This window comes from Eucyclogobius newberryi, unplaced genomic scaffold (genome assembly GCF_026437365.1).
Source record: "Eucyclogobius newberryi isolate DKJ021-1_F unplaced genomic scaffold, fEucNew1.0.hap1 SCAF_5, whole genome shotgun sequence".
NCBI lineage: Eukaryota > Metazoa > Chordata > Actinopteri > Gobiiformes > Gobiidae > Eucyclogobius > Eucyclogobius newberryi.
This window is the reverse complement of record NW_027316167.1, coordinates 23864581-23879511: the sequence shown is the minus strand read 5'-3', so window position 1 is coordinate 23879511 and position 14931 is coordinate 23864581. Positions and strand designations below refer to the sequence as shown.

At 40.6% G+C, this 14931-nt stretch overlaps 1 protein-coding gene across 1 annotated transcript in view; it reads left to right on the top strand.

Annotated features, from left to right (window-relative positions):
• Positions 1-14931, top strand: part of nfatc3a (nuclear factor of activated T cells 3a) — a 38622-nt gene that overhangs the window by 22168 nt on the left and 1523 nt on the right. Inside the window, exons 6-9 of the mRNA XM_072465519.1 lie at positions 315-455; positions 2464-2519; positions 2594-2720; positions 3944-4984. Of these exons, the coding sequence (XP_072321620.1) occupies positions 315-455; positions 2464-2519; positions 2594-2720; positions 3944-4984 (1365 nt within the window). The remainder of the gene's footprint in view (positions 1-314; positions 456-2463; positions 2520-2593; positions 2721-3943; positions 4985-14931) is intronic.

Genomic DNA, 14931 nt, shown 5'->3' with positions numbered 1-14931 from the left:
TTCACACACAAGGTGCTTCACACAACAGGAGAAAAATGCATTCAAATCACAAAGAAATTACTGAACTCACAAAACAGTTTAAGAAATAAAAGACAAGTGTGCAAAATTCATATGCACAGCTAAACAAAACAGTTTTTAGCTTAAACATGTACAAAAATAAGGTACATTGCAGTTTAGACATATTTAAATAAATGGTACATCATCAAATGCCTTAGAATTGATGACAGCAGATCATTGTTTGGATACAAAAGTAAGATGTGGCCTATAATGTTGATTGTTTTATTTTCTTCTTGATTCCACTGTGAATTTTCTAGCCCAACGGTCAGCTCAAGAGCTACCCCAGGTGGAGAAGTCCAGCCTGACCAGCTGTCTGGTCAGCGGGGGAGAGGAGATGCTCATCACTGGCTCTAACTTCTTTCCAGAGTCCAAGGTCATCTTCCTGGAGAAGGGCCCTGGTAAGAGCTGTGTGCGCACAGCAGCTACACTGGAGAGCTGCGGTGTCATTCACATCTAGAATACAGTCATATATTTCATTATATATAATTATAATTATTTGATGTCTATAGGTTAACCTTGTTACACAAGGACATGTAATGACAGTTAACATGGATGGAAACTTTAAATGGTTAACATTTTTCAAGCCAGTTGATGCCTGCCTAAGGCTGTGATTTAGGGCAACAAACTCCAGTTCACACATGGCAGCAAGTTTGGTGGCGTTTCCGTGAAAGGTGGGAGTGAGGGCACGTTCTTAAGATTTTGTAGAGCAAAAGCTCCATGAAGGAATGTCTTAGTGCTTTAAGGGGTACCAGGTGAAGCGTGGCATACAAAAGAAGCAGTCCTGCAAACACTCCCTCATGTTCAAGTGTTAAGCCCTCAGAGGTGCATTATGGGTATGCAGAGACTTTGGTTCTGACTGCAGTGAAGGAAAGTTAATGATTATGTTGTTATCTCAATCGTGACTTATCATTATGATCAAGCAAACTCTTTTCAGAGCCCAGCGTCTCTCACGGTGTGAAATCTCTTTCTGTTTTCTGAATCAAACACCTCTGTCATGGTATTGGTCCATCCATTCTTTGATCCTCCTCTTTGTCTCTCTCCTGGTATGTAAAGACATGTTTCCAGAACTCTCTTCTCCACACTGTTAGTTCTGACTATGTGGCCAAGTCTCTATGAGCCAGAGTAGCCTTTCTTCAGGTACATAAGTTCCTTTCGGGTGCCATCATTTCTTCTTTGTTATATCAATGGCATTGACAGTATCTTACAGTATCAGATGTTCTCAAAGGGGATTTATTTTACATCCGTCAGTCGTCTTGTTTCGCTCTGCCTTTTGCGTGTATAAGCAAACATTCTTATTGTGATAGGTGATCATTTCACTTTTCACTTTACACTTGCAGCACAGAGGGCATTTTGCATCAAGAAAACATTGGGACAGTTCTTGTAAATGAAAATGAAGACTAATAATGCATACTTTTTGTGTGTCTTTTACTAGGCACTTAAGCCATCTAATGCATATTTAAGTAAAGTAAGTAAATCAGGTAAATTGATTTTAGTATGGATAGACAGCTATTAAAGTTGATGTAATAATTTTGCCAGTTCTTGTTAAATTAATCTAGGAATAACTTTGATTGATGATTTTACCAGATTATGCTTGTTTATATTAAAGGTCTTATGTTGTCAGATATAATTTGAGATAAAATAAGATTTAGACCTAAGATAAATGGTTTACTGGTAAGAGGAACTGTTGCTGACACCATAACAACATAAAAGCAGTCAGCTGAATATGGCTTCGACTGGTTTGAAGAAAGGGCTTTTGGCTGCTCCCTGGTGTGCACTAGGTGTCTGTCTTATCCTAGTCATTGTCTTCATATGGAATGAGGTTCCTGTTGCTACTTGTTGTCTGAAAGAACATGTGGGGCCCTTGCTCTTGCCTGTTGAATGTCAACAAGCTGTACTCATAAAGCAGCATTGTCAGCTGCAAAGACAGTCAAGGTCATTTGCTCATTGGAATAAATACTCCCTGTCAACTAAGAGTTAAGCTCTTCCTTTACTAATAGGAACAATCTCTGTAATAGCACTGGATTATAATAGACTGTGGATTACTGTGTTGGTGACCTGGGCAACAAAGATATGGGGGAAGACAAGAAGACTTTTGTCCAAGAGTACTTCAGGTGTAGAGGCATAAAGCCTCTGTGCTCAGCTGCATCGTGTTTGTGAATAGTTTTTACATTGAATGAAAGAATATTGGTAACTATATTATTGTTGCTGCTTTTTGACAGCACATGGATACTAAAAATAACAAATTAATACATGATGATATTCTAGGGCAAATTTTGTGTGTACAGAATTACTTGAGTATGTGAGTACCTTAAGTGTACATTAATGAAGTCAAATATTAGAATACATTGTTGTTGTATATTGTAGACTGATTCAAAGATAGTAAAGTATCATTATTATTTTTTGCAGACGGAAGACCACAATGGGAGGTAGAAGCAAAAATCATGTGTGACAAAACTCAAGGGGTGAGTACTTCTTTCTTGTTATTGTTCTTTAACAATAGTATTCAAATCACTTACAGAATATCTGTGTTCTCCAGTCGTGCATACTGGTGGAGGTGCCTCCGTACCACAGTAAGACTGTGAGCTCAGTTGTGCAGGTGCAGTTCTATGTCTGTAATGGCAAAAGGAAGAGAAGCCAATCCCAGCGGTTCACATACCTTCCAGGTACGAGGAGCTACAACACTTAACTTATGGGTCTTTATTATATCGTTTTGTTTTCAATGTTTGAGTTTGGAGACATGTGAGTGACAGCTGAGACAGATGTCTCAGCACACTCCAAAGAGACTTCACTGACCCCATTTCCCCTGTCCTTATGCACAGAAACCTTCACTGTGGTCTAAAGAGGGCTTTTGTGCCAAAAACATGAACACCTGCCAACTGCTTCACTCCATGCTTACTGTATTTGAATGGATTTTGCATTGCAAAATGATATATATTAAGGTTTAGTAGCATTCACTTTGCTCAAACTCAAATCATGTTTTTGTGTAAACATTGATTTGTTGATACTATGTTGCTTTTCTTCTCTAAATGAGTGAAAGTGAAAAAGAAATTGCGGCCGAATATTACATTTGCAGCATATCCAATACCAAAGTGTTACCACAGCAGCGATTGTGTGCAGGCCTGCCCTCCTCCGTCACACCGCTCTGTTTGCAAGCACGCCCACTCGGCACATGCAGTTCCTGTTTTCCCTGCTGACAGATTAGGGCAACCAATCTGAGACAGCTAGAACGACCCTGCTCTGTCACTCAAGCTGAGTGCTGATACTATTGCAATACCTACTGGCTCCTGCTATTTATGATCAAAATCTTTCTCTGATGACTGTTTTAGCTACAGTTTACCCTTTCATTAATTTTCAAGCAAATGTCTGTACTTCATATTGTTTACCTCCATAAAAAAGGACTAAAGTGTCAGCAGTCTTGTCAAAATGCTTTACTTAAGGTGAATCATCATCAATAAATGAGCTTGTACTTTTGGCCTGAATATTGGATTGGGGGCATTCATGTACTCTTCACACACAGCGTTTCATGTGATAGCACCCAGACTGACAACATATGCTCTCCCTCTGATTCAGAGTTGGATAAAAATAAAACTTAGTGTCACAAGGCAGCAGATTGAGAAATAGGTTACTGAGTGGCACAGCAGCACCATCACTATCAAGGGAATGACCCCAATTGCTGTTCAGAATGCTTTTGGAACGCTGTTCTTCCTTGTAGATTTGAAAGTTTTACATTTCTGTATTCATATTTTGACATAGATATTATTTAGAGTATGCTAGTGCAAGTGTGTATTTTGGGACTTTATTAGTTTATTAGTTAGAAAAGACTAAACCTTTGAACCGATTTGTGAAACTTGTCTTATCTTATGTTGTGGTTGTGTTTTGCCTGCAGTGTTGGTCAAACAGGAACACAGAGAGGACTTGGAGCGTCCTGCTGCGGCCCCTCTGACCATGCCCCTGGCACATAGTGCCACTCTGGTGCGCACCCAGCTGCCTTCTCCTGAGCACTGCCCCCCGCCGGACGGCCTTCTGTCCAGCTCGCCTCATGGTCTGGCTACAGGCTCTGGACCGGGCCTGCTTGTCCCACACCCCCCCTGCCCCTCGCTGAGCTCCCCTTCTTTCCAACACCTGCCTCACCTTCAGGGCCACAGTTTGCAGCAGCCGCCCACAGACTGCCACATGTCGTTCCAGCCCAGTTCTGGTCCCGGTCCTCTTCCTGCCCCTCTGCGGCCGTCCTATGGCCCCATGCATAGCCATGCTCACGCCCCCAGTCTGGCTTTCAACGGCCAGTCCAGTCTGACGGCGCAGGGCTACGAGAGACTTACCTTTCAGCAGAGCACTAACACAAAACCCCACTCAATGGGTCTGGGAATGGGGTACTCCTCGTCCTCCTGCCCTTCGCCCTCTGCTCCACCCTCATCGTCACCCCTTGCCGGCTCCCCTCAGAATCAGTCTCTTCTGGGGCTTCACGCTTTGGGGGGCTACCACTGTGGGCCAAACTCCCCACAAGCGCACTCTCCTACTTCTCACCCGCTCTTAGGGCAACACTCATCCCCACTGCAACGGACCATGGCGTACCACCCTGTAGGTCAAAGGTCAGCGTCATGTCCCACACCCTCTAGTGTGCCCCCTCCCAGGATGGTCCCCTCTCCACACTCAGGCCCGTCGTCACCTCAGCTGCACTCAGTGTCGTACCAGTCCCCCTCCTCGTCCTCGCCCACCTCTGGGGGCAGTCCTCTGGGAGCTCGGCAGCAGCATTCAGGACAACTCTCTCCTCAGACCCCCAGCCCCGTCATGGCCACACTGTCCCCCCCGCCTGGGCCTTGCGGCCAGTATCCCACCGATGCAGACAGACTCAACATTAAACAGGAGCCAGAGGACAGAGAGCCTTCCTTCCGCACCATCGGCCTTCAGGACATTACGCTGGACGATGGTAATGTGTTTCATCTTTCTGCATAACACACTTACTTCCTGCTTGAAGTTTTGGCAGCTCCAGATGTCATTTTCACTTGAGGCAAGTCAGCTTAATTGAATGGTCATAAATAAAGACCTTCTGGATATTTATACATTCAGTGTCTTAAAATAGAGACTTTTTTTAGAGTTTGTGTTATGCGCTTCTGTGTGTCTGTCTTTTGGTTCTCATTATCACATTTTACTTTGCACCAAATATGTTAAACACACCCTGTGATTAATCTCATTTTCAGGATGAAACTCGAGGCCTCGTGGGGGGTTGTGGTTCACCCTGTAGAGTGCGCACACGATAATTCATTTATTGACTTAAATTAAAATAATACAGGACAGCAGTTTGTGACTCGATGCACTGAGAGCGCTTCATCTCTTTCACGCGATTCATTTCTGAATAGCCTGTATTGAATGATGTAGTAACAGTAAGAAACACATTCATGAGAAACATTTTAAGTGTTTTTTTTTTTGACTGTTCATCTTGTGTCTTGTAGTGTCTCTAAACTGCTGAAAAGGAGCATTAGCTGGTTCTTTGTTTTGCCATCACAGCTCTGGTCTGGAGCTAAGCTGAGACAGCGTTTGTGTGGTGCAGTAATTACATTCTGTGTGTGGTGTGTGTTAACAACTCTAATTAAGATGCTCAGGAGAACTTGTTGACTTAACAAATGGCTGTGAAGTCAGTACATTTGTTTCTTCTGAAGGAAACGGGCCTCTTTGTGATGATGCCTTTAGCATCTACGTGTACTTAGCCTATTTTACAGAGGCCACTCTGAAGAGTTCAGAGTTAATCATTCGTTGAGAGCATGGAGGTGTGATATTGTAGCCTGGGATCCAGACGGGTTCTCTGTATTTTGTCATAGAAAAGGTCTCACAGTCTGGTCACGACTCCCTCCCCTGCGTTTTATGGTAGGAGGAGCTACCATTTTTCTCAGATTGACCGACATCATTGATTGGCTAATCTGCCTGTTAGTCAGCTCCATGTGAACACAGGATGTATAGGTAGGAAGAGTATGTAGTCTTGGCCAAAACAGACAAGTGACATTGTTCTTATGAGAGCCTAAATAAATGGATGCAAAGATCTGATGGGATGACTATATGGATGGATGCACACACGACACATGCTACCATCATATTTATTTAACTCTCACAGATTATGTTTTTGTTTTGACTGACTTCTTGGTAATTTCATTGTTCGTGTCACACATTTGTCAGCTGCACTTTAGTCCTACTCAGAGACTGTGAGAAAGGTTTGTATGACATAGTTTGGTCGGGAATGTAAGCTCTCTTTTTGGAGTGGCTAAAAATAGCCTTTGTATGCCATGATCTGTAGGATAGGATTTGAAGTACTAGCTGTGAGTAGATAACATTCAGACATTATTATACACTCAAATTAACCACTGTTAGCCCAGATAAACAGATAAACTTTGAGTGCCTTGAAGGTGGGAAAGCGTTATACAAATACACCGTAATAATAATAATGACAAATATAGCCGCAAGCGGCAATGATCGGCCCTCGCCACGCCGCCGCTGCCACGCCGCAAGAGGACGGGGCGCTAACGCGCCCCAATTGTCCTTTTATTACGCCTACTGCTGAATCTGTGACGCTGTCACATCTTCTCCCCTTTGTTTTACCATCAAAAAGCAATCTTATTTTGAATTCTTGGCAAAATGTGCGGCTTTGCCGCACAGACACCGTGACTCTTTGAATAAAAATGTGGATAACTTTTGATGGTCCACCCCTGAAGATGAGTCTCACCAAATTTCAGGTTAATAGGGCTGACGCCCTAAGAGGAGTTTGTGAAAGTCTAAAGTGTAAACATGTTCTGGCTATTTCCCCATTGGAATAACATGGAAGGTTTCGGTCATCGTTACGGCAACGCCATAACAATTATGACATGGGTCTCATTGACTTTTTTGATGGGGATTCTAAAATTGAGTTGTGTGTCAAATTTCATATAATTTCGCAAAACTAAACATTTAACCTCCATATAAAATCTGTAGGGGGCGCTGTGGCTCCAAATTAATTTATTTCACTTCAAGTAGGTTTAGGGCAAAGAGTTTAACAACTGATTCTAATTTGACGCAATTCGGACTTTATCTGCGCAAACGGCAGAAATGTAAAATTTGGGAGATTTCTGAAATTCTTGCTACAGTTTGCGGCTTCGCCGCACAGAGACCGTGAGAGGTATCAATGTAATTTGGATAACTTTTGATGTCCCACTCCTCAGTAGCATTTTCACCAAATTTCAGCTTTTTAGGGCCAACGCCCTGGGAGGAGTTCGTAAAAGTACGACGTTTGGAAAAACTCCGAAGTCATGTTTGGCCATTTTTGAAGCAATATGGCCGACATTTGGTTGGGCGGACGGCGTTGCGATCATAATATTTTTTACTTCTCTTGTCACCATCTACCTCTGCGCCAAATTTCATGATTCTACGATCAGATTTTTTTTGGGTCATTTCCCATCTCTCAATGCATTTTTGGTACATTTGGGGGCGCTGACGCGCCAATTTTTTTAATTTTAGAAAAGGGAAATAGCCAGAATGTAGAGAGGCACGATTTTTAGAGGTGTGCAAATTTTTGTGACTTTTCGTCAATGTTCACTGGGTGAAAAATAGGGGGGTTGGTCCCGAGAAGAAGAAGAAGAAGAAGAAGAAGAAGAAGAAGAAGAAGAAGAAGAAGAAGAAGAAGAAGAAGAAGAAGAAGAAGAAGAAGAAGAAGAAGAAGAAGAAGAAGAAGAAGAAGAAGGAGAAGAAGAAGAAGAAGAAGAAGAAGAAGAAGAAGAAGAAGGAGAAGAAGAAGAAGAAGAAGAAGAAGAAGAAGAAGAAGAAGAAGAAGAAGAAGAAAGAAAGAATATTCCGATGCGAAAACAATGTTTCCCATTTTTCAAATATCATAAACTATACATTTTCGGAAAGCGCTCGCGCTTTCCTACCTCATGGTGTGGGTCCCTGGTCACTGACGGGTACTTTCGTTAATTTTGAGTGGGCTCCGCCCACTTTGTGTTTTTGGCCCTCTAAACAGTAATAATGTTCAATTTTTGCATTACATGCTTATATGCACGGAACATGCAAGATATGGGGAACGTATTCGTGAGCTACTTAGCGCAAATGAGTGCTTTATATCCCAATTTAAAGTGCTCGTTTAGTGCGTACTTCGCCAGTTTACAACGGTAAAGTTCCATTTTCCTACTACTAATTAGTATGCACGGGGCGGGCGTGAGTGAAGGAGTGCGTTAGTGAGTGTTTGGAAGTGGGCGAGCGCTTCGCTACGTGCGCACTTTCGCAGCCGTGCTTTGCACGGCCTTACGAGATTAATAGGCCTCTCGCCAGCTTGTGGCGCTCGGGCCTAAAAATACATAAACCATCTTATGCTCGATCACAAATCTGCAATTCAACTTGCTATGGTTTTATCGTGTTTAAATGATGAGCACATGTGCTGAAATAAAAAACTTCTGCCAAGGCATGAGGATTTACAAACATTAAGTTGGAGCTTCTCAATCGACTTATTATTACCCATTTGTTAGCTTGTTGCGCTACTGTTGGTAATGTAATGTTGGTAGTGTTAATCCTATCTAGGTTTAATCTAGGTTTAATCAAATGTTATTCTACATGATGGGTCTGAGAGAAGCACATAATTTGAAGTCATCTGAGTGTCCCGAGCTGGGAGGGGCTGTGTAGAGACGGCTCTAGTTAGCAGCAGATGGGGCTTGTGACGCACACGTGAGCATGCCTCAGATGTGTACGCAGTTGTGTGTGCGCGCGCCTGTGTGTGTGGTGTTGGAGGTGAGAGAGCGTATGTGTACAAAGCAGAAGACACAGGAGGTGAGCGGACAGACTGACAGACAGATGGACAGACTAGTTCAGCCTCAGTCCCACTGCAGGGCCACACGGCGACAAGACACTCATCTGAAATGTAGCTGGCATCTGACAATACAGCCCGGGGTTATACATTTTATAACATGGAAGACAAATGTCTTTTCTAAACGACAAATGAGTGACAACATGATGCATGTGTCCGTTTGAACACAGATGTGTAAGATGTGGCGCACACAGGTCCAAATGGTGCTTTTTGTGTATTACTTTCACGTTTGTGGTAATAGTTCTATCAGTCTTGGGAAAATAACATTCATCAACCTGTTGTAGTAGAAATAATTATTTACTTTTGCTTAAGAAGAAGCAGTTTACATGTTATTTATTGTTTGTAGAACATCCAGTAAAGTATTCAGACTGCCTTTAATTTCTTCAGGTTTGGAGAAGCCAAATCCAATTCAATTTTTATTCCTGTAAATGTTCAGTACATTTTATGAGGGACTGAATACTCAATGTGGAATTGTAGTTTTTCATTATTCAGATTTTGAAAAACCTACTAACATGAAATGTTTTAGTGTAGCTAAGGCTATGTTGGCATTTGCGAGCAATTGGCCACTTCAAACGCTGCTCTGTTGTTTGCTCTGTCTAAATGCAGAGCTACCTTTTTTTTGCAGTAATAGTAATTTTCATTTAATTTCTAACTTTAACTACACCATAACATTTCTACAAACCAATCACATTGTTCTTCGACGCAGAGAGACATAAAAGAGACTTAAAACCTTGAAGAATTCTCAAGGTTCTCAAGGAGGAATGTAAATGTGTTGTTTTTTACAATATAATACTAGTTTAGGCAATTATTTTCTTTTGAATATGGCCTTTCTGTGTATCCAAAACAATCACACTCGGTCCTGATTGGCTGTACGAAAAACAGCTCGTGGATTGTAAACTGTTTCCAGAGGGCTCAGTTGCTTCTGTCTGTGAAATGGAAAAGGGACTTGTGTCATCTTTCCACACAATTATGGTCTCAGAGGTCTTGGTCGCTCAAACCAAATAGGAAAGATGTACCAGGGCCATCTTTCCTTCAGAGGAGAACAAGAAACGCATAAACACAAAGGGAGCCCAGTTTTACATTCACAAAGTTGTCAGTTGAATAAAAGGGTGATTTGCTCACGCTAGTCTCTGTCAGTGCATGTTGATTTCTGCTAGTGGGCTTGATTCTGATTGGAAAGTAATCTGATGAGTGGCAACACTATCCTCGGGCAACTGTTCCCCTGTAAATATCAGTCACTCAAACTCTGCAGGTGTGATTTAAAGGCTAGAGCTGTTGCATTTTGTTACAAAGTCTGTTCAGATTGAGTCCTTGATATTGATGTCATTCTCAGTCGCAATACTTTCCTTGAATTTTATTTTTTTTAACTTTATATTTTACATGGGATTTAACATAGAGTGTAAAATTTACTTTTGTGTGCTTTTAACCGTGTAGTAACAATGGTCCCTCAGCATTACCGGTAGTTGTATTTGGATGGATTCATGCATTCGAGGCATGTGTGCGCAGGAACTTTCTGTTTTCACCCTCGAAATTCCGTCTCGAGGTCATACGTGTGCGGTTCAGAAATGTCACGAAATAAATTAAAATCTGCTGCTTGCTCTGGAGAAATTTCAGTTCTGCAGTTTTGAACACAACGTCAATGACCCTGTTTTCTATTATTAATCTACATCTACAAAATTTTAAATCTAAAATTAAACTTATTAAATAAAAAAAAAAACTTAAATATATATTTTTTTAAATCCTTATTTATTTATTTATGTTTGTTAAAAAAATATAAGCAGTTCAATATTTGTTCTCTAATCTATGTCCAATTAGATTCACTTCTTTAATGTGATGAATTGACTCTCCCTCAGTACAATGTAACATCATCACCCTGTTGGGACATATTACCCTGAGCTTAACCTGACACTTAGTACAAAGTCTTTACAGTTACATTATAATCTTACTATTGTACTTAATGTGGTAGCTTCAACGTATCAAGAGTAGTGAGTACAATATTTTCGCTCTAACCTTATGGCTGTCATTATAAGAGCCTTATAACACATCCCCAGGTAGCTCTGTTTTTCAGACCCCAATGGTTTTAATCCTAAAGCTTATTGTGCTTCTGTGCCGTGGTCCTGCGGCGTGGACTCGGGCCACTGCTCACTAATATCACTCCATCACCAGAGCCAAATGAAATCCACCACTATTTCACTCGAGAGACAAACCAACTCTCCTCTGCCACACTTCGCCCATTCTTCAGTATAAGTTGAAGCTCTTTCCAGCGTGCCAAGTGGCTCTTGTGTGAGTCTAAAGACGTGTGCAGCGAGTGGAAACTGTGAGCTTTGATATTCCTTTTCGCAGGCAAACCCGGTCTTGCCTCTTTCTGTTCCCCTCCGCACAAATGTTTTCCATTGTGGCATGTTGTGTTCATTTGCTGGACCTAGGAATCAGTCAATCTCCTGGTTATTTGCTTAAGCCGCTGCGCCAAAGTCATGTTTTTGTGCCCGCTTCAGGGAACTTTGGTGAGCGTGTCACAGGGTTATGATAATTACCCATTTTCCATTTCAACAGTAGAAAATGTTTATCATAGTCACTGTCCATCTGCCGATTTCTCATCTGTTTTACATTACTCAGAGACTGGCAGCATTAAGGGATTCAGGAAAGTTAAAACAAATAAAATGAATACATTATCCTGCTGTTTCTGTTAGTAAAATAAGTTAAGTGCCATTGCCAAAATTCTGCTTCACATTACACTGAATACATACAGTATATTCTAAATGGACACCCCATTGGTTAAAATAATAATACATAATAATTAAAAATCCCTTCTATAATTCTATAATTCTTCATATAATTTGAAGAAGAAGAAAATTCACTAAAGGCCATACACTGGTAATTGAGGACCATACTTGTAATATTCTGGAGTAATAGGCTTTGTATTCACACTGTATTCATCCCTCATTCATGTGTCGAAGTGGTAAGTCCTCAGTGTCCTCTCAGTTGTAGTTCTAACATTCTGAGTGCACTTCGTCGGGAGTGCCCCTCACAGTCATCTGAAGAGGATCCCCTCCGATCTTAATACAACAGTCACTGACTTTGTGCTGCTTTGTCATCCACCGTCGGTGTAATCCAGAGAAGACACTAAGCATGTGAAACCTGCTGTACGCCATGCCACTCAGAAAGCTCTTTCACTTCTTCAGTATTGACACGGCCCGCGGCAACTGAATTTGAGTAATGAGGCTTACTCATGGATAACCAGAAAAATCATCATCGTTTATGTAAATTGGAGCACTCCACATTTGTGTTTTTGTCCTTTCGGTCAGACCAAGGGGGAATTTGTCCCAAATTGAGAAGAAGAAACCTAGATTGAATTTGGCTAATTAGAACAGATTTGTTTCAATATTGTGGGAAAGATAGAAGCAAATATAGCTCACCAAATGATTAATATCTTACTTTAATACCTTAATATTTGCCTCTGTAACATTCTTATCAGCGCAGCGGAAAGTGATATACTTTTTTTTTTGCTAACGCCCACTTAATGTTCTTCTGTCTGCCCTTTGCTTTGCGTTGTACATAATCATGTGGTGGAATTGCACAAAAAGCATCCATTTAAAACACTAAAGTTTTTTGATATATTGTTTGTTGCTTTTTATAGACAAACTAATCAAGTCAAAAGAGATAATAGAAAGCAAGTGCAGTGGCGTTTGTGGAAAGGTTATGGCAGCCGCAGCATATTCTGAATGTTGTACGTTATAGTGAAGTGTGATATGTGCACTGCTTGTCGAGTGTCAGTGTGTGTGTGCACATGGCTGACATGGGAAAGGAAGAGCCTCCCACGCTAACAGGATGATGTGAGTGATGGTGGCCAGACACAAAGCAACAAGCACAAAACAAAGAAAATATTGTGAGAGATTTCTGCCAGTAAACACTTTAGGTTAGTTTTGCTTTGACGAATCAATTTGTCAAATTTAGTTCTACAGTATGTTTAGATTTGTTGATTATTAGCATTTATCTGCCAAAGATGACGGCTTTGTGGAAATAGGAAAAGTGTTCTTGTTGAGTTGCACGGCTGCAGCTTTGACAGTGGTGCACGTTTCACAGAAGGCATTCGCTTTCTATGGCAGCGTTCGAGATCATTTTATTTTTATTTAATGGAGCTAGAGGATTTGGGAGAAATATCTAAGTTGTCACTTTTAAATTGAAAGTCAGTTTACAGTGCCCTTAAACATAGTTAATTTAAAAATATGGCCTGTCACAATAACATATTTTGAAGTATAGAAACTGCTTTATGCCACTGACACAGTAACTATAGTTGTAGAATCCCAGTAAACCCTTTTGTAAATGTTCTATATTTAATGATAAATACAAACTGCAACAAATACAAAGCCAAATAAAAAACTTAAGTAATTATTTTGTATCTAGAATGTGTTATTCATTCTGCTCTCTAATGCTCAAAGCTCAGATTTGATTATGGATTGATGGATGCACACACGACACATCCTACTTAAAGAATAACAACCACTAATACGGAGAAAATGCACACACGATATATAATAAGTCGATATAGTAATTATTTTGGCAGACCTAATCCAAACTACTGGAGGTATGATATCTTGTTTTATTTTATACATTATGTTTACCTAAATTATAATTACTTCTTTTGAACTGTTCATTTTAGAGAAAAACAATATTATTATAATACAAAAAAAAAAACAGTTTTTAAATGTATAAAACAAAACAACAAAGAAACCACAGAACACAAAACAAAGAGAACAAAAGAAACAAAGGCAACAAAAGACAATGAAGTTACACAAATTTGTCAACTTTCAAATTAAATCCAAATGTAATTTTTTTCAGTCAGTTATAATGTCAAAGTATGTTCCAAAGATATCCATTCATTGTGTCCATGACAGGAGTTTTGAGGCCCAGCTACATAGTCCTTAAGTCTTGTAGAATTATTTATTCTGGACAGCTGTAAAAAACAACAAAAAAACAAAACAACTAAAATAATAGTAAAATAAGCTTTTCTTGTTTTTTATATACTCAGTAGAATGACTGTCCAGATTATTTTTGTACTTTATATTGTTTAGATATTTGTCTCTTTTAGAGCTCTGATGTTTATGCCCTAATAAAATTTCAATCAGAGGTTAAATATTTTGTTGGCGTTGATCAGAGGTTTCGTCACCCCTCCTTTCCATGTTACAGGAAACATTTGTTACTATAGCCTGGGGAATCTGCAGTTTTTACAGCACTGTTGCACAAGTAGCGTTCTTGTATCTGTCATGTAGCGACAGGTTGAGTTGTGGAGCCTCCCACTGTCAGACTGGCCCAGAGGTCTCACTACTGCACCCTCCAAAACCAGTTGGTCTTGCCCTGAATTTTCACACCGTTTTGGACTTTGCGCCTCTTACAAACACATGCGGTCCACATATGATGGAGGCATTAGCAAACATACTCTCCTGTGGAAAACATTTAATTCATCATATTTTCCATGAATTCCAAACAAATGGTGGTCTTCCAGTGTCATGCCCCGTCATAAGCCTGTCTTTTTCTCTCTTCACGGCTGGGGCGTTTTTATGTGCGACCCGCTGTGTTTCTTGTGGTCCCCGTGTGCATGTAGAAGCAGGAGCAGATGTACAAAAGGCAGCAAGGCAGAACAGAACAGCACTAATCTGTTATTTATTTATAAATCAGCTCTAACTGAGTTTAGGGAGTAATTAGGCATGCTGTGGCTGACTGCCTCTGTGTGCTCAGCAGTGCTCTTTAACAATGAGTTGTTAAATACACAGCTGTACAAAGAAAAGAAGCCCAGGGAAATGTACCCTTGTGCTATTAAATGTAATGAAGTAATGGACATCTCCACAGCTCGAGTTTCTGGAGGACATGTGTGGAAAGTCATACCATGTGAAAGGCAAAGGTCACAGTTTGTGAATGGAAAACCAGCTCTCATTTGTTTTGTCAAGACTTTGTTCCATGTCACAGCTACTGTATTGTGACCTTTGTTAATTGTCACTCATTTTTCATCTGCAACATTTTTCAGTTGAATTCAGAGTTTAGTTATGGTCACAGAGTGTTTA